Source organism: Lygodium microphyllum, chromosome 28 (genome assembly GCF_053477565.2).
Source record: "Lygodium microphyllum isolate KBCC chromosome 28, Lygodium_microphyllum_v1.1.10, whole genome shotgun sequence".
In the NCBI taxonomy this organism is placed as follows: Eukaryota; Viridiplantae; Streptophyta; class Polypodiopsida; order Schizaeales; family Lygodiaceae; genus Lygodium; species Lygodium microphyllum.
In genome coordinates, this window is record NC_141162.1 from 126,184,015 (window position 1) to 126,203,486 (window position 19,472).

At 45.4% G+C, this 19,472-nt stretch overlaps 1 protein-coding gene and 1 pseudogene across 1 annotated transcript; one reads left to right on the forward strand and one right to left on the reverse strand.

The window, feature by feature from the left end:
- The window catches only part of LOC148011978 (uncharacterized), a 36,215-nt pseudogene extending 21,960 nt beyond the window's left edge, over positions 1 to 14,255 (reverse strand).
- Positions 14,256 to 18,161: 3,906 nt separating this feature from the next.
- On the forward strand, positions 18,162 to 19,088 carry LOC148011979 (uncharacterized). Its single transcript, XM_087670439.1, has 3 exons — positions 18,162 to 18,741; positions 18,838 to 18,939; positions 19,032 to 19,088. Exons 1-3 carry the CDS (start codon positions 18,322 to 18,324, stop codon positions 19,086 to 19,088), a joined length of 579 nt encoding a protein of 192 aa, XP_087526565.1. The 5' UTR covers positions 18,162 to 18,321.
- The last annotated feature ends 384 nt before the right edge of the window (positions 19,089 to 19,472 follow it).

Below are 19,472 nucleotides of genomic sequence, written 5' to 3' on the forward strand. Positions count from 1 at the left end.
AATAGCGACGCATATAGCGACGCCAATTGCGACGCCGCAGGGAAAAAAAGCGCGGCCGAAACCAGAGCGCCGTTTTCATTTTGTTTTCTTCGCCTTTTGAGAGCGAGAGCGAGGGAGAGAGCGAGGGAGAGAGCCAAGGCTTTGTGAGAGAAGAGGAGAAAGAGACTTGCCGCCGCCGCCGCCGCCGCCACCGCCACCGTCGTTGTTCGTGAAGAAGAGGAGGAGCCCTCATTGCAAAGAGAAGCCGCCCACGCTCGCCATATCTCATTGGTGAGTCTCCCTCTCTCTTTCTTTTACTTGTTGAAGGTTTAAATCGTTCTCTTTTGTTTGTTTAGGAGAGGAAATGAAAGAGAAGGAGAGGGAGAGGGAGAGAGAGGGAGAGAAAGAGAGGGAGAGGGAGAGAAAGAGAGGGAGAGTGCATTCTCTCTCTCTCTCCCTTTTGCTTGTTTAATGTTTAAATTACTTTCTTCTTTGCTTGTTTAGGAGAGGAAACGAGAGAGTAAGAGAGAAAGAGAGGGAGAGGGAGAGGGAGAGGGAGAGGGAAAGAAAGAGAAAGAGAAATAGAGGGAGAGGGAGAGGGAGGAGGAGGAAATAGGAGAGGGAGAGAAAGAGAAAGAGAGGGAGAAGGAGGGAGAGTGCATTCTCTCTCTCCCTCCCTCTCCCTTTTGCTTGTTTAATGTTTGAATCACTTTATTTTTTTCTTGTTTAGGAGAGGAAATGAGAGAGAAAGAGAGTGAGAGGGAGAGGAAGGGGAAGGAAATGAGAGAGGGATAGAAAGAGAAAGAGAGGGAGAGTGCATTGTATCTCTCCCTCTCCCTTTTGCTTGGAGGATGTTTAAATCACTTTATTTTTTGCTTGTTTAGGAAATGAGAGAGAAAGAGAGATAGAGAGGGAGAGGGAGAAAAAGAGAAAGAGAGGGAGAGGGAGAGGGAGAGGGAGAGGGAGAGGAAGAGGGAGAGGGAGGGGGAGGGGAAGGAAATGAGAGAGGGAGAGAAAGAGGGAGGGGGAGGGAGAGGGAGCGAGGGAGAGGGAGAGGGAGAAAGAGGGAGGGAGAGGGAGAGGGAGGGGGAGGGAGGAAATGAGAGAGGGAGAGAAAGAGAACGAGAGGGAGAGGGAGAGGGTGAGAGAAAGAGAGGAAGAGAGGGAGAGGGAGAGAAAGAGAGGGAGAGGGAAGGGAAGGAAATTTAAGATAATATACGTATTGATAATGGTATGCAATGTGCTTTGCATACGGCCACGTACTTCATCAAAATGAACCCAAAATTATTGTTATAGAAGAAGAAACCCTTAAATTGAGTATAGGATAATTTCTCTCAGGTCTTATGACTATGAGTAGAATTGATTGAAATAAATTTTATTACTATAGTTATAAAATTTCATAGATGGCGCGCATTAATTTTAAAATGGATTACTTATACTCAAAGCCGAGATATAACAAAAAATTATCTACCGGGACAAACAAATCATTGAGCATGATACAAGGCCGAGATATAACATCGGAAAATCTCTCGACTACTATATACAATGCAAGGTTTATGGTCAACTTGTAACTTGACGTACATCTCCATAAAGCTATCCATTTAAGCCTTGTTTGTTGTAATGTAGATAAGATGGCAAACGAAGAAGGTCCTATTGTTCAAGACCGCGAGTCGTATCTTAATCAGTGTGTCCCATGTCCTTGCTCTCAATGCAAGTTGGCAATTAGACGAAAACGCCGATTGTCTATAGAACACGTACGACGATTTGGCGAGTTTCAATCTAAGATCATTGATCAGGCGATTGCAGACTTTCAGCAAACAGTAATTTGAAGTTAGCATTTTTCATGCATTGTACTCTCAAGCTAATTAAAAACCATACACAATAAGATTGGGTCTTGTTGGTAAATTTTGTATCCAGGGGGGTGATGTCTCGACCCAAGGGGGAGTGCACCCTTTGCGGCCAATTAGAAGAGTTCGTGGACGTGCGATGGATGGATTGCAGGAGCCAATCGACCACTCGCAAGGCCCATCTATACCGTCAATGCCAGAGGAGACAGACAACCTTCCCGACTTGCCTACAATCTTGGAGCCTGAGATGGAGGCAATGATCGATGCATTGAGTCCCATGGATGTTGAGACATCTGACCCGCTTAGAGAGGAAGCATCCATACCATTATATGATGGGTGCCGAGTATCTCGGTTGAAGACATTGCTTGCACTCTTAAGTGTGCAAGCAAAATACGGTTGGAGCGATACGAGTGTGACTGAGTTATTCAGGTACCTTGCACACAGACTTCATTGTTTTTTTTTTTTAACAGTATTATTGCAAACATGGACAGATTTTTCAAGGTGTTTTATGATTTTTTCAGGTTATTGAAATATCATATATTGCCACCTGCAAACACCATGCCTGAGTCTCGTGATGATGCGCGACATGTTTTACGGAAGCTTGGCATGGACTACAATAACATCCATGCATGTATCAACGACTGCATATTGTTTCGAGATGAATACGAGACTATGGAGACATGCCCAAAGTGTGGTGCTCACAGGTATCGACAGGACTTGCAAGGGCAGACCATCCCTCAAAAAGTCCTCAGACACTTTCCGCTCATCCCCTGCATAAACCACATGTTTCGCACGTCTGCCATGGCAAGCTTGACAACGTGGCATGTGCAGAATAGGTCCACGGATGGAGTGCAACGAATATCAGCAGATTCGCGCGCATGGAGCCACATTGACTCTACCTTCCCAGGCTTTGCGCGAGAGCCAAGGAATCTTCGGCTCGGTCTCGCCATGGATGGTGTGAACCCATTCGGTCTGCGTTCGACTTCTTACAATGTGTGGCCTATAGTGCTTGTCAACTACAACATTCCTCCATGGCTTTCTACGAAGAAAGGACATCTCATCCTTAGCTTGCTCGTCCCGGGCCGCTACAAAGTAAAAAATATGGACGTGTATCTTCGTCCATTAGTCGATGAGCTTAAGATTTTGTGGGAGGAGGGGGTCACGGTGCAAGATATGAGCAGGCGCGATGGTCGGCGGTCAGCCAACATTCGAGCCATTCTCATGTGGACGATGCATGACTTTCCGGGATTGGGAGAGTGCTCAGGTGAGCAGACCTTTGTTGTCGCCGGTAATATCTATATTTTATTTCATTCAATCAAGTATTCACTAGGTCGTGGATCGCCTTGCAGGTCTCGTTACCTCAGGTTATCATGCATGTCCATTGTGTGGGCCACAGTTAGACTCCCGAAGGTCACGAACCATGAAGAAGATGGTATATCAAGGACACGCCGCTTTCTTGCCGGAGGATCATGAACTCAGGGAAGGTTTTCTTGGACGACCTCCAGCACGTATGAACGCTGCAAGCTGGTACGAGCTGAAAATGGTAAACCCGGATTCACATCCAAATGGAATGCGGCGGTTCTCAGTTTTCTACGAGTTGCCATATTGGACCCACTTACAGGTCAACCACTTGTTGGATCCCATGCATATTTTCAAAAATGTGGGCAGCTTGCTATGGGACCACATCACAGGAAAGAGAGACACTATAGGGTCACGAATGGATTTAAAGGAGGTAGGTAAGATGGAGGCGCTTTGGCCGCAGTCGAGTGCTGAAGGGGGAGTGCAGCTTCCTCGCGCTCCCTGGGTTTTGTCTACCAAAGAAGAGCGCATTGTGAAGCAAGTAATCAAGTCTATCCGCACTCCGACGGGTATGATGCGTTCTCTCAGGTCCGCATTTTCTAAAGATGACCAGATTTCTGGGCTAAAATCCCATGATTGGCATAAGATATGTCAGGTTTGTGAACAGAATGGATTTTAATTAGCGTGGACATTTTGAAATTTGAAAAGTGACCATTATTCTTAATGCTTTCTCATTTGTGGCAGTTTTTCCTACCGATCGCGATCGCGGGATGCCTAACTCCATAAATTCGCGGGGCCATTTACAAGCTGTCGACTTTGGTGCAATGGATCTCATAGAAAGAGATTAAGACGTCCTCTATTGAATCCGCAAGGCGGGGAGCAGTTGAGACGGTCTGTCTCTTTGAGAAATACCTGCCCACTAGCATGCTCACGATACAAGTTCACCTTCTTGTGCATCTTGTGGATGAAGTGGAGATTGCTGGACCTGTCCATACGCGATGGATGTTCTTCCTGGAGCGCTTCATGAAAACCCTGAAAGGCTTTGTGCGACAACGAGCTCGTCCGGAAGGTAGCATGGCGGAAGGTTGGTTGGTGTCAGAGGCGTTAGTGCATATCTCACAATGGCTACCAACGGTGGAACCAGACAATGAAATGCTATGGACGCTGAAGGACGATGACAGGCTGACTGGAGATGTGGTGGTTGGAAATGGGGTAGAAAAAAGAATGGATGCCTCAATGGAAGAGAAGGTGAATCGCTTTTGTATGTTGCACCATGCCTCCATGGAGACGTGGCTCGCCAAGTACCAGATTGCAAGGCAAGATCGAGAGGAAGCACGAGCTGAATTCCGACGCAGTAGGCGTCACCGACCGATTCGATATCCCGAAGGCATGGAGGAGATGCCGCGGTTTATGTCAACACGATGGTTGCATGGAGCCTTGACCGCAGCATCCAGCGAAGGGACAGAGGTCTCAATGGAGGAGTGGGAGTTCTCAAGGGGATGTAGTCCAAAGGTAATGAGGGGTTTAGAATGTGTCGTATCTAAATTTGCTTGCTACATCTAATTTGAGTGTTTCAATGTGCAGTACAAAATATATAGTGCAGCGTGGTCGCGCGGACGGCATTTTCGGGTGGAGCGTATTGACAAAATGCGCTCCACAATGGACTGTGGTGTCATGGCAATGTTTGAGCAAGAGAGCCGGCGACGAGCAACGGATCCGAACACGGTTGTGGATGAGATGGAGTATTTTGGGAATTTGCAAAGTATTATTACGGTGGATTACCGTAGCTTCTCCATGATAATATTCGACGTGCAGTGGTTCAAAGTGGTACTTGGAGGAGCTGGCGCAACAGTTCGACGAGGTCCATCTGAATTTCTCGAAATAGATTCCGAAAAAAAATGGATGGATTTGCGCGACACCTTTGTGTTGCCGGCCCATTGTGAACAGGTGCAACTAGGCATTTGCTTGCTAATTGTAATACGACATGGTTTATGTCACAATGGTTTGAAGACGGTTTGTAAGTGCTTGTGAACAGGTAATCTTCTATCCAAATCCCCGACAACCTCGATGGTGGTATGTTATACCTTCAACTCCTCGAGGTGCGAGAGTATACGATCAAAGCGATGTTCCAGGCATAGATGAAGAAAATATGCAAATAGAGGGATCGAAATTACAAGGGGTGGATGTAATATTCCCACCCGTGAATATTGACGTCCCGCACACGACGTAAACCCTGTGCAAAGGTTATCTCTTGCATTGAAATTATTGGCAGTGTAATGTGTGACCCGCACGCGAGAAATGGGGTCCTCCGCATTGGTAAATCAAAACCGAAAGTACAAAACCGCAAGGCTCACAAAAACACCCTCTTGGGAGGGGCAATTTGAATAATTCAAGGCAAATTTTTTTATTTTTACCCCTTTTTCTCCAGCCGATGCATGGCTGGAGAAGAGGGAGTGTGGGGAGGATGGGGTTATGAAAGTCGTGGCCTGCATGGGAGGGGGGGAACCCATGCAAGGGGGCCACGTGGTGGAGGTCTTCTCCCCCCCCCCTTGCCTATATGAACTCCCGTTAGGGAGAGAAGAGAAAAGGAGGGGACGGTGCTGTGAGAAGGAGGAGAGGACGCTGCTGCCCCGCCGTTGGGGAAAGGAGGGAGATCAGGCCGTCGCCGTCATGTAGGAAGCCGCCGCGCTGCCGCCACAGTCCGCCAGCCCGCCATAGTCCGCCGCTATTCCGCCCTCTTCACGACGACCCCTTCCCAATCATTGGATACCCCCCCCTCGACGTTGCTGCAGGTCCAGAAGCTTCTTAAGAAGCTTCTAAGGATTAAGGCCATGCTATTTTGGAACATTATCAAAGTAATGAGTCTAAACATATAGGGCAAAGAAATGAAATTGATAAGTGCATTTGGTTACTAGACATGGTAGGAATAAGCGTGTACCGCATTTTAGGCAACATCTTCCTTGTAATGATTCATGAGGAAAAGTTAACACCCATAAGATATTATCCGAAAAGAAATAGAAGAGTACGAAAATGATCTTATGGACTTGCAAGTAGCATGTAACATGGAATAAGTTAACACTAGCTTTAGTTTGGTATGAACTTCATTAACTACATTGTAGCTAGGGGAAAAGTTGCGTGTTGCATAGTCATCATGCAGAAATTTCATTCATCAGGAGCCGTATTTAGGAAAGGTTGCATGGTTTATCAAAGCATGAGATTATAAAGTGTAGACAACAAGGTTGTAAGCATGATTATTTGATGTAAGTCCTAGTAGGTCCTAGGAAGGTTAGTATCCAGATTATCATGCATTTTTACTATACCAAGGAAAGATAGAGTTATTGTGAACCATGTGATGCGTAGGAGCAATGAAGCACATGTTTACATGTATTGTGTTAGTTGCAACTTTTTTTTTTTCTCCTTTAGATCTAGTTTATTGTCTCTAGGAAGGATTCATCCTTGTCGCGAGACAAGCATAATGAATTATCCAAATCACCGAGCCACAAAGGAATCATATGGTACGATAGACACCCCAAACACTAACTAGGTTAAGGATTCGGCCAAGTTTTCCAATTGTCGCTAAGTCGAAACCTTCAAGCCAATAGTCCTAACCATATTCCCAAAAATGTTGAGCTAATTGGATGCTCATATAAACAACAATCCAGGATTCCTACCTTAAGGACCAAGCATTTAAAATGATGAAACTCGAATTGAGTTGGAACCCTAGAACTAAACATTGTCGATTTAGTGAAATTAAGGATGGGGTGGGTAAAAAGACAACCTAAACCCTCCCTCTCGTCTGAAGTTAATTCCGTGACCTGAATACGCCATTCATTAGGCGAAATGATGGAGGCGACACTTGTGCAATAAACTGCAACGTCACTCAGCCTTGCGGGTTGATCGTAAGAAGTTTTGCCATTCCGTGGATTAAGGTTGGCAGGTTCTTGCGCAAGTTTAACTTGCAAGGGAAGAGGATAGTCATCCTCTTACTCTATCCTCATTAGGGAAAATTTGTCAAGTTAAGGGAAGCTAGGTATTTGCTTGGACGCAAATGATTAGTCAATAAACTAAAGCGACATGGTCGCCGAAATCTACCATAAACAAAACCTAAAGTATTGACAGGGTATGACCCTAACCCAAGGACGATAGGAATCTTGCCAAGTTGCAATTGATTCCGGAATCGAATGCGGGTTGCATTCGGAGAGAAGGAATCACTCCTTAACAGTTTGCCAGCTAAACGTCCACTGGAATTGATTGTGCTTGTAACAGTTTAGAAGCACTGTTTGCATTGTTTTGCTCAATGAACTAAAGGATGAAAAGATATCTAAATACTTCAGGTTGAAGGCCTGAAGGGAGAGGCAGCTTCAGTTACCCCCGACTGCCTGCCTGACCCTAACCAAGGGGGTTGTTGACCGCGCCGGGAACGTGGATCGAACCCGCCGTGAGAGGTCTCTCCGTTGAGTTCTACTTGGAGCACGAGGACGCTTGGGTGCCAGGGGGGGCTCTGGCTGTAAATCCCTCGCCTTCCGAGCCCTGCACAAGAGGCTAACGTGACTCGGGATTGGATCTCGAGGCCCGCATACTAGTCTACGGGCAGAAGCTTGGAATAGTGATCCCTGGTGGATTACTGGATAGCCTTCGGGCGGATTATGATCAAGCCTACGGGCGGAACTCCTTGTATTTCAAAGATAAAAGGATAAAATGATAATAAAGAAGTTGTTTGACATTGTTTTCTTTATGTCCTGTGATAAGATTACGTGAAGGAACCAGTGCTTAACAGGGTTAATCAAAGAAGCTGTTTGTTATATGTCAAATTAATGTGGTAGGTAATTACATAACTAAAACAAACCGAGGAAAGTGCGGAGGATGGACCATGGGTCCGTCCTATGGATGGGTGGTCCCGGTCAGCCGGGAACTTTTCTCAAAAATCTTCAACGAACAGAGGGATGATCATCATCGCCGAGCAAATAACGAGAAGGATGATTTAGATTTACCTGTTACCCGATTCACGCTGTTTTAGGGGAACGGAATGGGACTATGCCTTATGGCAGAGAGGTTGAGCATTGCATCCCTCTCATTTTCCATTCTCCTTGAACCAAGTGCAGCATGAATCCGCTTCGGACCTGGCGTTTCTGCGTAAAGTAGTTCGCTCGGGTCTGACGCTAGTTGCTGCTAGTCAACGACCAAATAGGAAAAACCTTAATTCCGGTCGATCCTAGGTGGGAAACGGCCAGGACACTTCCGCTACGTGGCAGACGCGGGGAGACCTAGATTGCAAAACCCGTAACATTCCATGGGAGTGCCGGGTGGAGTTCTCTAGACAGTCTTTCCGATGGACTGCCAAGACGTGTCCTAGAGGATTCTAGTGGACACGTTACAGTTGGTATCAGAGCCGACCAACAACGGAATTATTTTCATGAGATTTCATTAAAAATGAAGTAAAGAAATTGTTGCTGTCCAAACATTTCCTCATCCTCAATACTGTCTTGCAGAATTACGAAGCGTGGAACAAGTTTTTGGTGTTCCGAATCATGTTTATGACTGCAATGCATTCTCCGCATTATAGGCAGAGAATTGAAATGATGAACATCCTGGAGCAGATTTATAATCCATCACCTTTATATATAGAACGGAGATGGACTGGGTCTTCAGGAATCTACTACATAGCTGCCCACCGGTTCGCTTATTTACAAACCAACCCAAAGAGGATCAAGTGGTTGGAAGATTTGAAAGTCGTGAAGCTGTTCATTTTTGTGGAAGCTCACGTAAATTCGACTTTGCATATTCGAGGTCGGAGAGTTGAATTGAACTCATATGTATATGAGGAAGTAACCCGTGTAATTCCAACTGATAGGATTAAGGTATTGGGCCGCCATGGGAAGTATGGATTCCAGCGGAAAGGATATCCTGAACTTCCGATGAATTATCGATTCCTAAAGATTCATGACCCAAAACCCTAGTATTACACAGTTCCTGTAGACAAATCCAATACAATGTTGTTCTCCCCAAACTAAATGTAATGATTGGATTATCATCACATGAGATGTTGTATGAGGCTACGTCCATGTAAATATAAATAAGGACTTCTTTTATCAATATCCGATTGTGTATCAGGGTTGTTGCAAAAAGTTAAGTAGCTTCATGATTTACGAGATAGCTAAACTAAAGATAAGCTAATGTCAATTATCATACAATAATGTTAAGAAAACTTTTATCCAGGCACAACCCCAGGAACAGGGTCCAAATTCACCCCCTACATCAAGTACTACTGTGATCCAGGAGAAGAAGTTCCTCCTCAAACAGATAAAGCCACCCGAGTTTGACGGGAGAGGCAGATTCGTCCAGTCGGATGCTGAGATTTGGATTGAATCTATGGAGGACTACTTCGAAGCAGCTGGTACTGCACCTACCAATCAGGCCATGCTCGCCAAATTAAAACTCACCGGTGAAGCCAGACTATGGTGGAAACAATGGTGCAGGGATCAAGGGATTTCAGAGGGGTCCGTTACCTGGGAGAAGTTAAAGCAAGCCGTGCAAGGCAGATATTTGCCACCTGCATATCGTACACAGAAAATGAATGAGTTCTATGAGCTAAAACAGTTAGGACTCACCCTTGACGCATACTACTCTAAGTTTGTCTCACTTTTAAAGTATGCGCCACAAATGGACACGACACAGCAGGTGTCCAAATTTTGCGCGGGCTTAAATCCACCTGTAAATACCCGTCTCGAATCTATGCGTCCATCAGATCTTCAGGATGCACTCATTCGAGCGGCACCTATAATTCAGGAAGTGCAAGCTAAACCAAGGGGTATTAAGAATTGGCCTTATAGCGACCCAAGCAGAGGGGCATTCAGACCCCAGGTTAAGAGAGTTCAAGGCCACAATCAGGGACAAAGGAAGAAAGCAAGGACAAATAACATCAACAACTTTGTTCCTACTCACGGTAATGGCCGAAACCTCCGATGCTTCCACTGCAATGAACTCGGTCACTTCAAAAAGCAATGCCCCAAGCTCAGCGAGGGACACCGTCAAGGTGCTGGCCGCGGTCAAGGAGCCGCCACCCGTGGTAGAGGAAGAGTTGCCTGCATTATCAATAGGCAAAGATGTGAAGCAGAGGAAGAGGAAGACCCGACTATGGAAGCGGAATTCGAAAGAGCGACGGTCCATGCCGCTTTACACAAGAAGGGGCCGAATCGCCAATTCTCGGTGATTCAAACACCGTCGGACTATCAAGGTAAAGGTTTCAAAACCTTGATTGATTGTGGCAGTACACATTCCTTTATCTCACCAGCGTGTGCTAAGAGATTAGGAATAGCCACCGTAGAAGCACCTACCCTACTTGTGGAATTGGCAAACGGTCGTGAGGTAACTTGTACCAGGCAAACTGCTAAGGAGGAGTTCTATCTGGGAGGAAAGAAAACCTCAGTCAAATTCAGAGTCATGAACTTAGGTATCCATGAGTGCCTACTCGGGATGGATTGGCTTAAGCCTAATGACGCTCACATCCACTGTGGAAAGGGTCAAGTTTCCTTTCGAAACTCTGAAAGAGAGTTTGTTACGACTCAAGGTGAAGCGGGAGTGCCAAGAATCCAGTTAGCCAAAGTATCGCGGATCATAAAAGGGGTTAGGAAAGGATTACCTGTTTACTTGATCAAACTCAACAAGTTAGATCAAAAGCAAGAGTCTCATGAGGGACCCTCTTGGCTAAAAGAATACGCTGACGTATTCCCTGAGGAATTAACTGAACTTCCACCTCCAAGAGAAGTTGATCATGAAATAAGGCTAATACCTGGAGCTGCGCCAATTGCAAAGAGACCTTATAGAATGTCCATTCCGGAGGCTATTGAGTTGAAGGAACAACTCAAGCAACTGTTAGAACAGGGTTACATCCGGCCCAGCAACTCACCATGGGGAGCTCCAGTTCTATTCCAGAAGAAGAAAGATGGGACACTTCGACTATGTATTGATTACCGTGGGTTGAATCAATCAACAGTCAAGAACAAGTATCCTATTCCTAGAATAGATGAGCTTCTCGATCGCCTTCAAGGTGCAAAGATCTTCTCCAAAATTGATCTCAGGTCAGGTTACTATCAAATCAGGATCAAGGATGAAGATATTCCAAAAACGGCCTTCAATACAAGATATGGGCACTTTGAATTCTTGGTTATGTCATTCGGGCTTACAAATGCACCTGCCACCTTCAATAGATTAATGCAGGATATTTTTAGACCATATCTTGATGATTTCGTGCTTGTCTTCTTCGATGATACTTTAGTCTATTCTAAACAGGAAGAAGATCATGAATCTCAACTTCGGATTGTCCTTGAGACAATGAGGTCTCATAAGGTATATGCAAAAATGAAGAAGTGTGCATTCTTCAAACGTCAGATTGAATATCTAGGATTCATAGTATCATCAGAAGGAATATCAGTAGACCCAGCCAAAGTCAGAGATGTGCTTGAATGGCCAATACCAGTATCCGTCAAAGAAATACGCAGTTTTCTTGGCTTGACAGGATGGTATAGGGTCTTTATCAAAAACTATGCTTTGATTACAGCACCCCTTACCGACTTACTAAAGAAGCAGACTTCTATTACATGGTCAACTCCCGAGCAAAATAGCTTCGACCAATTGAAGCAATGTTTGGTATCAGCACCTATTCTGAAACTTCCCGACCTCAATAAGGAGTTCGAGGTAGTAACTGATGCCAGCATTCTTGCCTTGGGGTGTGTACTCATGCAGGAAGGTCATCCCGTAGCATATTCTTCAAGGAAATTGAAGAGTCATGAAAAGAATTATGCCACGCATGATCTGGAGTTATTAGCTGTCATCCATGCTCTAAAGCTTTGGAGACACTACCTGTTGGGTAACAAGTTTACTCTAGTAACCGATCATAAGAGTCTCAAATGGATTTTTACCCAGAACGAGCTCAACATGAGGCAACGTCAATGGATTGAAGTATTGGAGGAGTATGACTTTGAAATCAAGTATCGACCAGGGAAAGAGAATGTAGTTGCCGATGCACTCAGTCGCAAGGCATTCCTAAACTCCCTAATCTTGCAGAATCCATCCACGGCCAGATCTCTGGCTACAAAGGTATCTATGCCAAGCAACCCTATACTCGAACTAGCTAGAGAGGAGGCATGCCATGATTTGGCCTACCAAACCATGATAAAAGAAATAGCTACCAAAGAGCAGAATCTGAAGTCACAAGCTAAGTATCGGGAATTTTCCACTGATAATGGACTTGTCTATTACAGAACAAGGTTATGTATACCAACAAGCCAGTCACTTAAGCAAAAGATATTATGGGAAGCTCATGATTCCCCTTTCGCAGGACATCCTGGCTATGCAAAAACTCTTAATGCAGTTAGGAAGAGCTATCATTGGGAGAGGCTCAAAGGTGACGTTCTCAAATATGTCACTGAATGTTTGTCTTGCCAACGTATCAAGGCTGAACATGTCATGATGCCAGGGAAATTGCAACCACTCGACATTCCCCAAATGAAATGGGAATTCATCAGTATGGATTTTGTGGTGGGCTTACCCCAAGTCCAAGGAGGATACAACTCCATTATGGTTGTAGTTGACATGCTTACCAAGGTTGCACACCTGATTCCAGTAAAGACAAACTATAAAGCCTCCGACATTGCAAGAGTGTTTATCAAAGAAATATTCAAGCTACATGGGCTACCTAGAAGGATCGTTAGCGATCGAGACTCTCTCTTCACTTCACACTTCTGGAGAGCTATCTTTGAAGCTATTGGAACTCAACTCTGTTTTAGCACTGCCTACCATCCCCAAACAGATGGCCAAACAGAGCGAGTAAATCAAATCATTGAGGATATGCTTAGGGCTTACTGTTGTCGAGAACCGAAGAGATGGATTCAATACTTGCCGTTAGTAGAATTTGCTTACAATGCTTCTTACCAGCAGAGCATTCAAATGACGCCTTTCCAGGCACTGTATGGTCATGATTGTCGAAGTCCCCTAAACTTTTCTGATCCTACCCTAAGGGTGGAAGCTTCAAGACAAATGTTGGAGGACCTGGATGACCAAATAAAATCAATAAGACAAGACATACAAGCAGCCAAAGATAGACAAAAGGCATATGCGGATTTGAAACGCCAAGAGAGGGTCTTCGGAGAAGGAGACATGGTTTTCATTCGTGTACGCCCCAAGAGGAGCTCTTTATCTCTAGGTGAATGCAAGAAGCTAAGTCCAAGGTATTGTGGTCCATATAAAATCCTCAAATGCCTGGGACCCAATGCTTATAAACTGCAACTTCCTGATAACCTAAAAGTTCATAATGTATTCCATATTAGTCTCTTAAAAAAATATGTACCCAACCCAAATCATGTACTTGATGACCAACAAATTGTAATGCCTAGTCAAGGAGTCCTTGAGCTAAGACCAGAAAAGATTTTAGATGTCAGGGAGAGACAGTTAAGATCTAGAACCTTGAAAGAATGCCTCGTCCAGTGGAAAGATTATCCCGAAGAGGATGCTACCTGGATGGATGAAAGCTCTCTCAATCTTCAATATCCCCAGTTTATCTCGAGATGAGGACATCTCGATTCTTCTAAGGGGGAGAGAATGTAATATTCCCACCCGTGAATATTGACGTCCCGCACACGACGTAAACCCTGTGCAAAGGTTATCTCTTGCATTGAAATTATTGGCAGTGTAATGTGTGACCCGCACGCGAGAAATGGGGTCCTCCGCATTGGTAAATCAAAACCGAAAGTACAAAACCGCAAGTCTCACAAAAACACCCTCTTGGGAGGGGCAATTTGAATAATTCAAGGCAAATTTTTTTATTTTTACCCCTTTTTCTCCAGCCGATGCATGGCTGGAGAAGAGGGAGTGTGGGGAGGATGGGGTTATGAAAGTCGTGGCCTGCATGGGAGGGGGGGAACCCATGCAAGGGGGCCACGTGGTGGAGGTTTTCTCCCCCCCCCCCTTGCCTATATGAACTCCCGTTAGGGAGAGAAGAGAAAAGGAGGGGACGGTGCTGTGAGAAGGAGGAGAGGACGCTGCTGCCCCGCCGTTGGGGAAAGGAGGGAGATCAGGCCGTCGTCGTCGTGCAGGAAGCCGCCGCGCTGCCGCCACAGTCCGCCAGCCCGCCATAGTCCGCCGCCATTCCGCCCTCTTCACGACGACCCCTTCCCAATCATTGGATACCCCCCCCCTCGACGTTGCTGCAGGTCCAGAAGCTTCTTAGAAGCTTCTTAAGAAGCTTCTAAGGATTAAGGCCATAGGCCTTGATCCTATGCGACTTTTCGGGTTTTGAATCCGGTTAGGGACATTCCTATTCCCAAGCGAGGAGAAGATATCGATTTCCTAGCCGTCTCGAAAAGCGAGAGTAAAGGAGTCCGTAACCACGACTACAATGGCTCCTAAGAAGTTGCAAGGCGCGACTGCGGGAGGTTCATCTCCAAGCATTCAAGTGGATATCTCCCCGAGCCCACAAGTCCAGGTTTTTTTTTCGAGTTTATTCTCGCATAAAGAAATGTTTAGGCGCGCTTAATTCCATAAGGGAGAATGCATTTTACGCTTATTTTAATGCATGTGGCAGCGTTAAAAATACATTTGATAATTTATCTCTTTAAACATTAGACAAGGTTGATGCATGTCATGAAATTGAAACGGTTGCATTTCTAGAGTTGTCCGCCTTAAAAGACTAGCTGCATGTTGCTATTTTGGAACATTATCAAAGTAATGAGTCTAAACATATAGGGCAAAGAAATGAAATTGATAAGTGCATTTGGTTACTAGACATGGTAGGAATAAGCGTGTACCGCATTTTAGGCAACATCTTCCTTGTAATGATTCATGAGGAAAAGTTAACACCCATAAGATATTATCCGAAAAGAAATAGAAGAGTACGAAAATGATCTTATGGACTTGCAAGTAGCATGTAACATGGAATAAGTTAACACTAGCTTTAGTTTGGTATGAACTTCATTAACTACATTGTAGCTAGGGGAAAAGTTGCGTGTTGCATAGTCATCATGCAGAAATTTCATTCATCAGGAGCCGTATTTAGGAAAGGTTGCATGGTTTATCAAAGCATGAGATTCTAAAGTGTAGACAACAAGGTTGTAAGCATGATTATTTGATGTAAGTCCTAGTAGGTCCTAGGAAGGTTAGTATCCAGATTATCATGCATTTTTACTATACCAAGGAAAGATAGAGTTATTGTGAACCATGTGATGCGTAGGAGCAATGAAGCACATGTTTACATGTATTGTGTTAGTTGCAACTTTTTTTTTTTTTCTCCTTTAGATCTAGTTTATTGTCTCTAGGAAGGATTCATCCTTGTCGCGAGACAAGCATAATGAATTATCCAAATCACCGAGCCACAAAGGAATCATATGGTACGATAGACACCCCAAACACTAACTAGGTTAAGGATTCGGCCAAGTTTTCCAATTGTCGCTAAGTCGAAACCTTCAAGCCAATAGTCCTAACCATATTCCCAAAAATGTTGAGCTAATTGGATGCTCATATAAACAACAATCCAGGATTCCTACCTTAAGGACCAAGCATTTAAAATGATGAAACTCGAATTGAGTTGGAACCCTAGAACTAAACATTGTCGATTTAGTGAAATTAAGGATGGGGTGGGTAAAAAGACAACCTAAACCCTCCCTCTCGTCTGAAGTTAATTCCGTGGCCTGAATACGCCATTCATTAGGCGAAATGATGGAGGCGACACTTGTGCAATAAACTGCAACGTCACTCAGCCTTGCGGGTTGATCGTAAGAAGTTTTGCCATTCCGTGGATTAAGGTTGGCAGGTTCTTGCACAAGTTTAACTTGCAAGGGAAGAGGATAGTCACCCTCTTACTCTATCCTCATTAGGGAAAATTTGTCAAGTTAAGGGAAGCTAGGTATTTGCTTGGACGCAAATGATTAGTCAATAAACTAAAGCGACATGGTCGCCGGAATCTACCATAAACAAAACCTAAAGTATTGACAGGGTATGACCCTAACCCAAGGACGATAGGAATCTTTCCAAGTTGCAATTGATTCCGGAATCGAATGCGGGTTGCATTCGGAGAGAAGGAATCACTCCTTAACAGTTTGCCAGCTAAACGTCCACTGGAATTGATTGTGCTTGTAACAGTTTAGAAGCACTGTTTGCATTGTTTTGCTCAATGAACTAAAGGATGAAAAGATATCTAAATACTTCAGGTTGAAGGCCTGAAGGGAGAGGCAGCTTCAGTTACCCCCGACTGCCTGCCTGACCCTAACCAAGGGGGTTGTTGACCGCGCTGGGAACGTGGACCGAACCCGCCATGAGAGGTCTCTCCGTTGAGTTCTACTTGGAGCACGAGGACGCTTGGGTGCCAGGGGGGGCTCTGGCTGTAAATCCCTCGCCTTCCGGGCCCTGCACAAGAGGCTAATGTGACTCGGGATTGGATCTCGAGGCCCGCATACTAGTCTACGGGCAGAAGCTTGGAATAGTGATCCCTGGTGGATTACTGGATAGCCTTCGGGCGGATTATGATCAAGCCTACGGGCGGAACTCCTTGTATTTCAAAGATAAAAGGATAAAATGATAATAAAGAAGTTGTTTGACATTGTTTTCTTTATGTCCTGTGATAAGATTACGTGAAGGAACCAGTGCTTAACAGGGTTAATCAAAGAAGCTGTTTGTTATATGTCAAATTAATGTGGTAGGTAATTACATAACTAAAACAAACCGAGGAAAGTGCGGAGGATGGACCATGGGTCCGTCCTATGGATGGGTGGTCCCGGTCAGCCGGGAACTTTTCTCAAAAATCTTCAACGAACAGAGGGATGATCATCATCGCCGAGCAAATAACGAGAAGGATGATTTAGATTTACCTGTTACCCGATTCACGCTATTTTAGGGGAACGGAATGGGACTATGCCTTATGGCAGAGAGGTTGAGCATTGCATCCCTCTCGTTTCCCATTCTCCTTGAACCAAGTGCAGCATGAATCCGCTTCGGACCTGGCGTTTCTGCGTAAAGTAGTTCGCTCGGGTCTGACGCTAGTTGCTGCTAGTCAACGACCAAATAGGAAAAACCTTAATTCCGGTCGATCCTAGGTGGAAAACGGCCAGGACACTTCCGCTACGTGGCAGACGCGGGGAGACCTAGATTGCAAAACCCGTAACATTCCATGGGAGTGCCGGGTGGAGTTCTCTAGATAGTCTTTCCGATGGACTGCCAAGACGTGTCCTAGAGGATTCTAGTGGACACGTTACAGTGGAGGCCACCGCAAGCTTGGAGCCTGCATCGGCTAACAATGATGGAAATACAGAAGTCGTAGAATTTTTTGAGAACGAGACAGACTCGTTGTTTTGTGGTGACATGTCTATCGACCTTCCAGTGTATGCAGAGTTGTGTCAGGAGATTAACATGGGACCATAAAATACTTCATTCTTGGAGAATTGTATTACTCAATTCGTTGTTTAGATCTTCCATAAAGGTAGATAAGATATGCATTTTAAGAGGGATTTTTCAAAAATGATTTTATTAATGTGCTTTGTATAGTTTAAATTGATTATTCTAACATTATTTTTTATCTGTGCAGGTATCGACATTTTCAGGATGAGTCAAGGGATGAGCGATGAGGAGTTTCAGGAGATGATGGCACGTATGTCTCCTGATCAGCTCGCGAGATTCAGAGAGATAGCAGATCAGGAGCTGTCTCGTTCTTCGTCAGGGCGCTCTGCTAGATCAGCTTCGGCGCGATCAGATGCTTCAGCTTTGAGTAGACGATCTCGACGCTCGCGACTTGGGCCAGAGGGAGGGACTGCGACTGCAGGAGGATCAGGGGGGTGCTGCTGTGGAGACACGGACGCGGTGTCTCCGTCTCGTCGTTCAGCTGGAGCTCGGTCACCTCCAGGATTTGTCACACCTGTGGGGACGTCCACTCCAAGTTACTCCGGCTTTTGCGCAGCCGTCGGCAGATGTCACGCCTTTTGGTGGCACTCCTTTTGGTGGCACCCCCTCTGGTGGCACTCCTTTTGGTGGCACACCCTCTGGTGGCACCCCTTTGTGTGGCACTCCGGGAGAGGGTACCCCCGTCGGTACACCGGATGTTCAGGGGTCTCCTGGATATGCCCAGGAGCGTGGACGGAGATGGGAGAGGGCCCATACAAGGCACACTCCTAGGGATTATGGATACCTAGTGGATGGCAGGTCAGGAGCCATCATCATGAATGATGAGGGGAGGAGGGTGATGGCTCGCATGAGGGAGTTGTGCCAACAAGTTTTTCGGCACAACGTCCTGGATCATTGGAGGAACATACCGGAGGGGAGCAAGGAGTACATAGTAGCATCCTTGCACGAGGAGTTCCCGGTGCCAGTCGCAGTGGATAGATTCTCTACGGGCTGGATGATGGATTGCATGCGTGCATACATGTCACATAGACGATCCGACGCACGCAAGGCAATCAAGAGTGGGGCTCCAAAGCCCGAGTGGTTAGATGCAGACGACTGGCACCGACTGAGGGAGGAGGCTACAAATTCGCCAGGACGTTGGAGTCAGCAGCGGGAGGCGGCGAGGGCACGAATCGAGGCCGGATCGGTACATCATCTTGGGAGTGGCGGCCACAGGACATATTTGGAGGACTTTGTAAGATTCTCTTTTGTTTTGCTTATTTGTTTTTTTGAGATATTCTTTGTACTGACAATCATGTTTCTAACAGTTAGCATTTTGTTTTCTTTGCAGCACTCCATTACAAATCGCTATCCGCAAGGCCTTGAGACTCGATATGCAGAGAGGCACGGTCTCAGATCATTGATCGACCGATTGTATAGACGCGGCGGCCCAGTAAGTCACTCATCTTTCTTGTCCATAATTACCATGAGATATTTGAATGCATTATTGTATGGTGGATTGATATGTTGTTTCTTTTTCTGCAGAATCCGTTTGATGCTCCTTTACAGCGGGAAGAGCTTTCGGGGGACAACGATTTGTAGCTCGCCCTTGGATCCTTAGAGCTCACATACCTTTAGTTTTTAGTCGCCCGATCCATGTAGACAAATATAACATGTATTAGTGATATTGTTTTATGATTGTACCAATCGCATTTTATGCGATATCATGTATTTATTTCATCCATCAGTTTTATGATTTCAGTATACATTCTTTTTGTTTGCAAACGCTTTGTATGAAGCAGTGCAAAAACTATTTTGTATGGCTCTCATACAGCACACAGTGCTATATGTGGCAGGGTAGCTTGCTGCCCTGCCACAAATTTTTTTTTTCTCTGTTACCGTCGCTATTTGCGTCGCAAATTTACTGCACGCGTCGCTATTGCCGTCGCTATCAGCGTCGCAAATTCCCTGTAACCGTCGCTATAT

Excerpts from the sequence above, each read along its gene's own strand:
- LOC148011979 (XM_087670439.1), top strand. The coding sequence starts at position 18,322 with ATGAATGATGAGGGGAGGAGGGTGATGGCTCGCATGAGGGAGTTGTGC. Across the intron at positions 18,742-18,837 it reads GGACATATTTGGAGGACTTT|CACTCCATTACAAATCGCTA; the intron begins GTAAGATTCTCT and ends TTTTCTTTGCAG. Across the intron at positions 18,940-19,031 it reads TGTATAGACGCGGCGGCCCA|AATCCGTTTGATGCTCCTTT; the intron begins GTAAGTCACTCA and ends CTTTTTCTGCAG.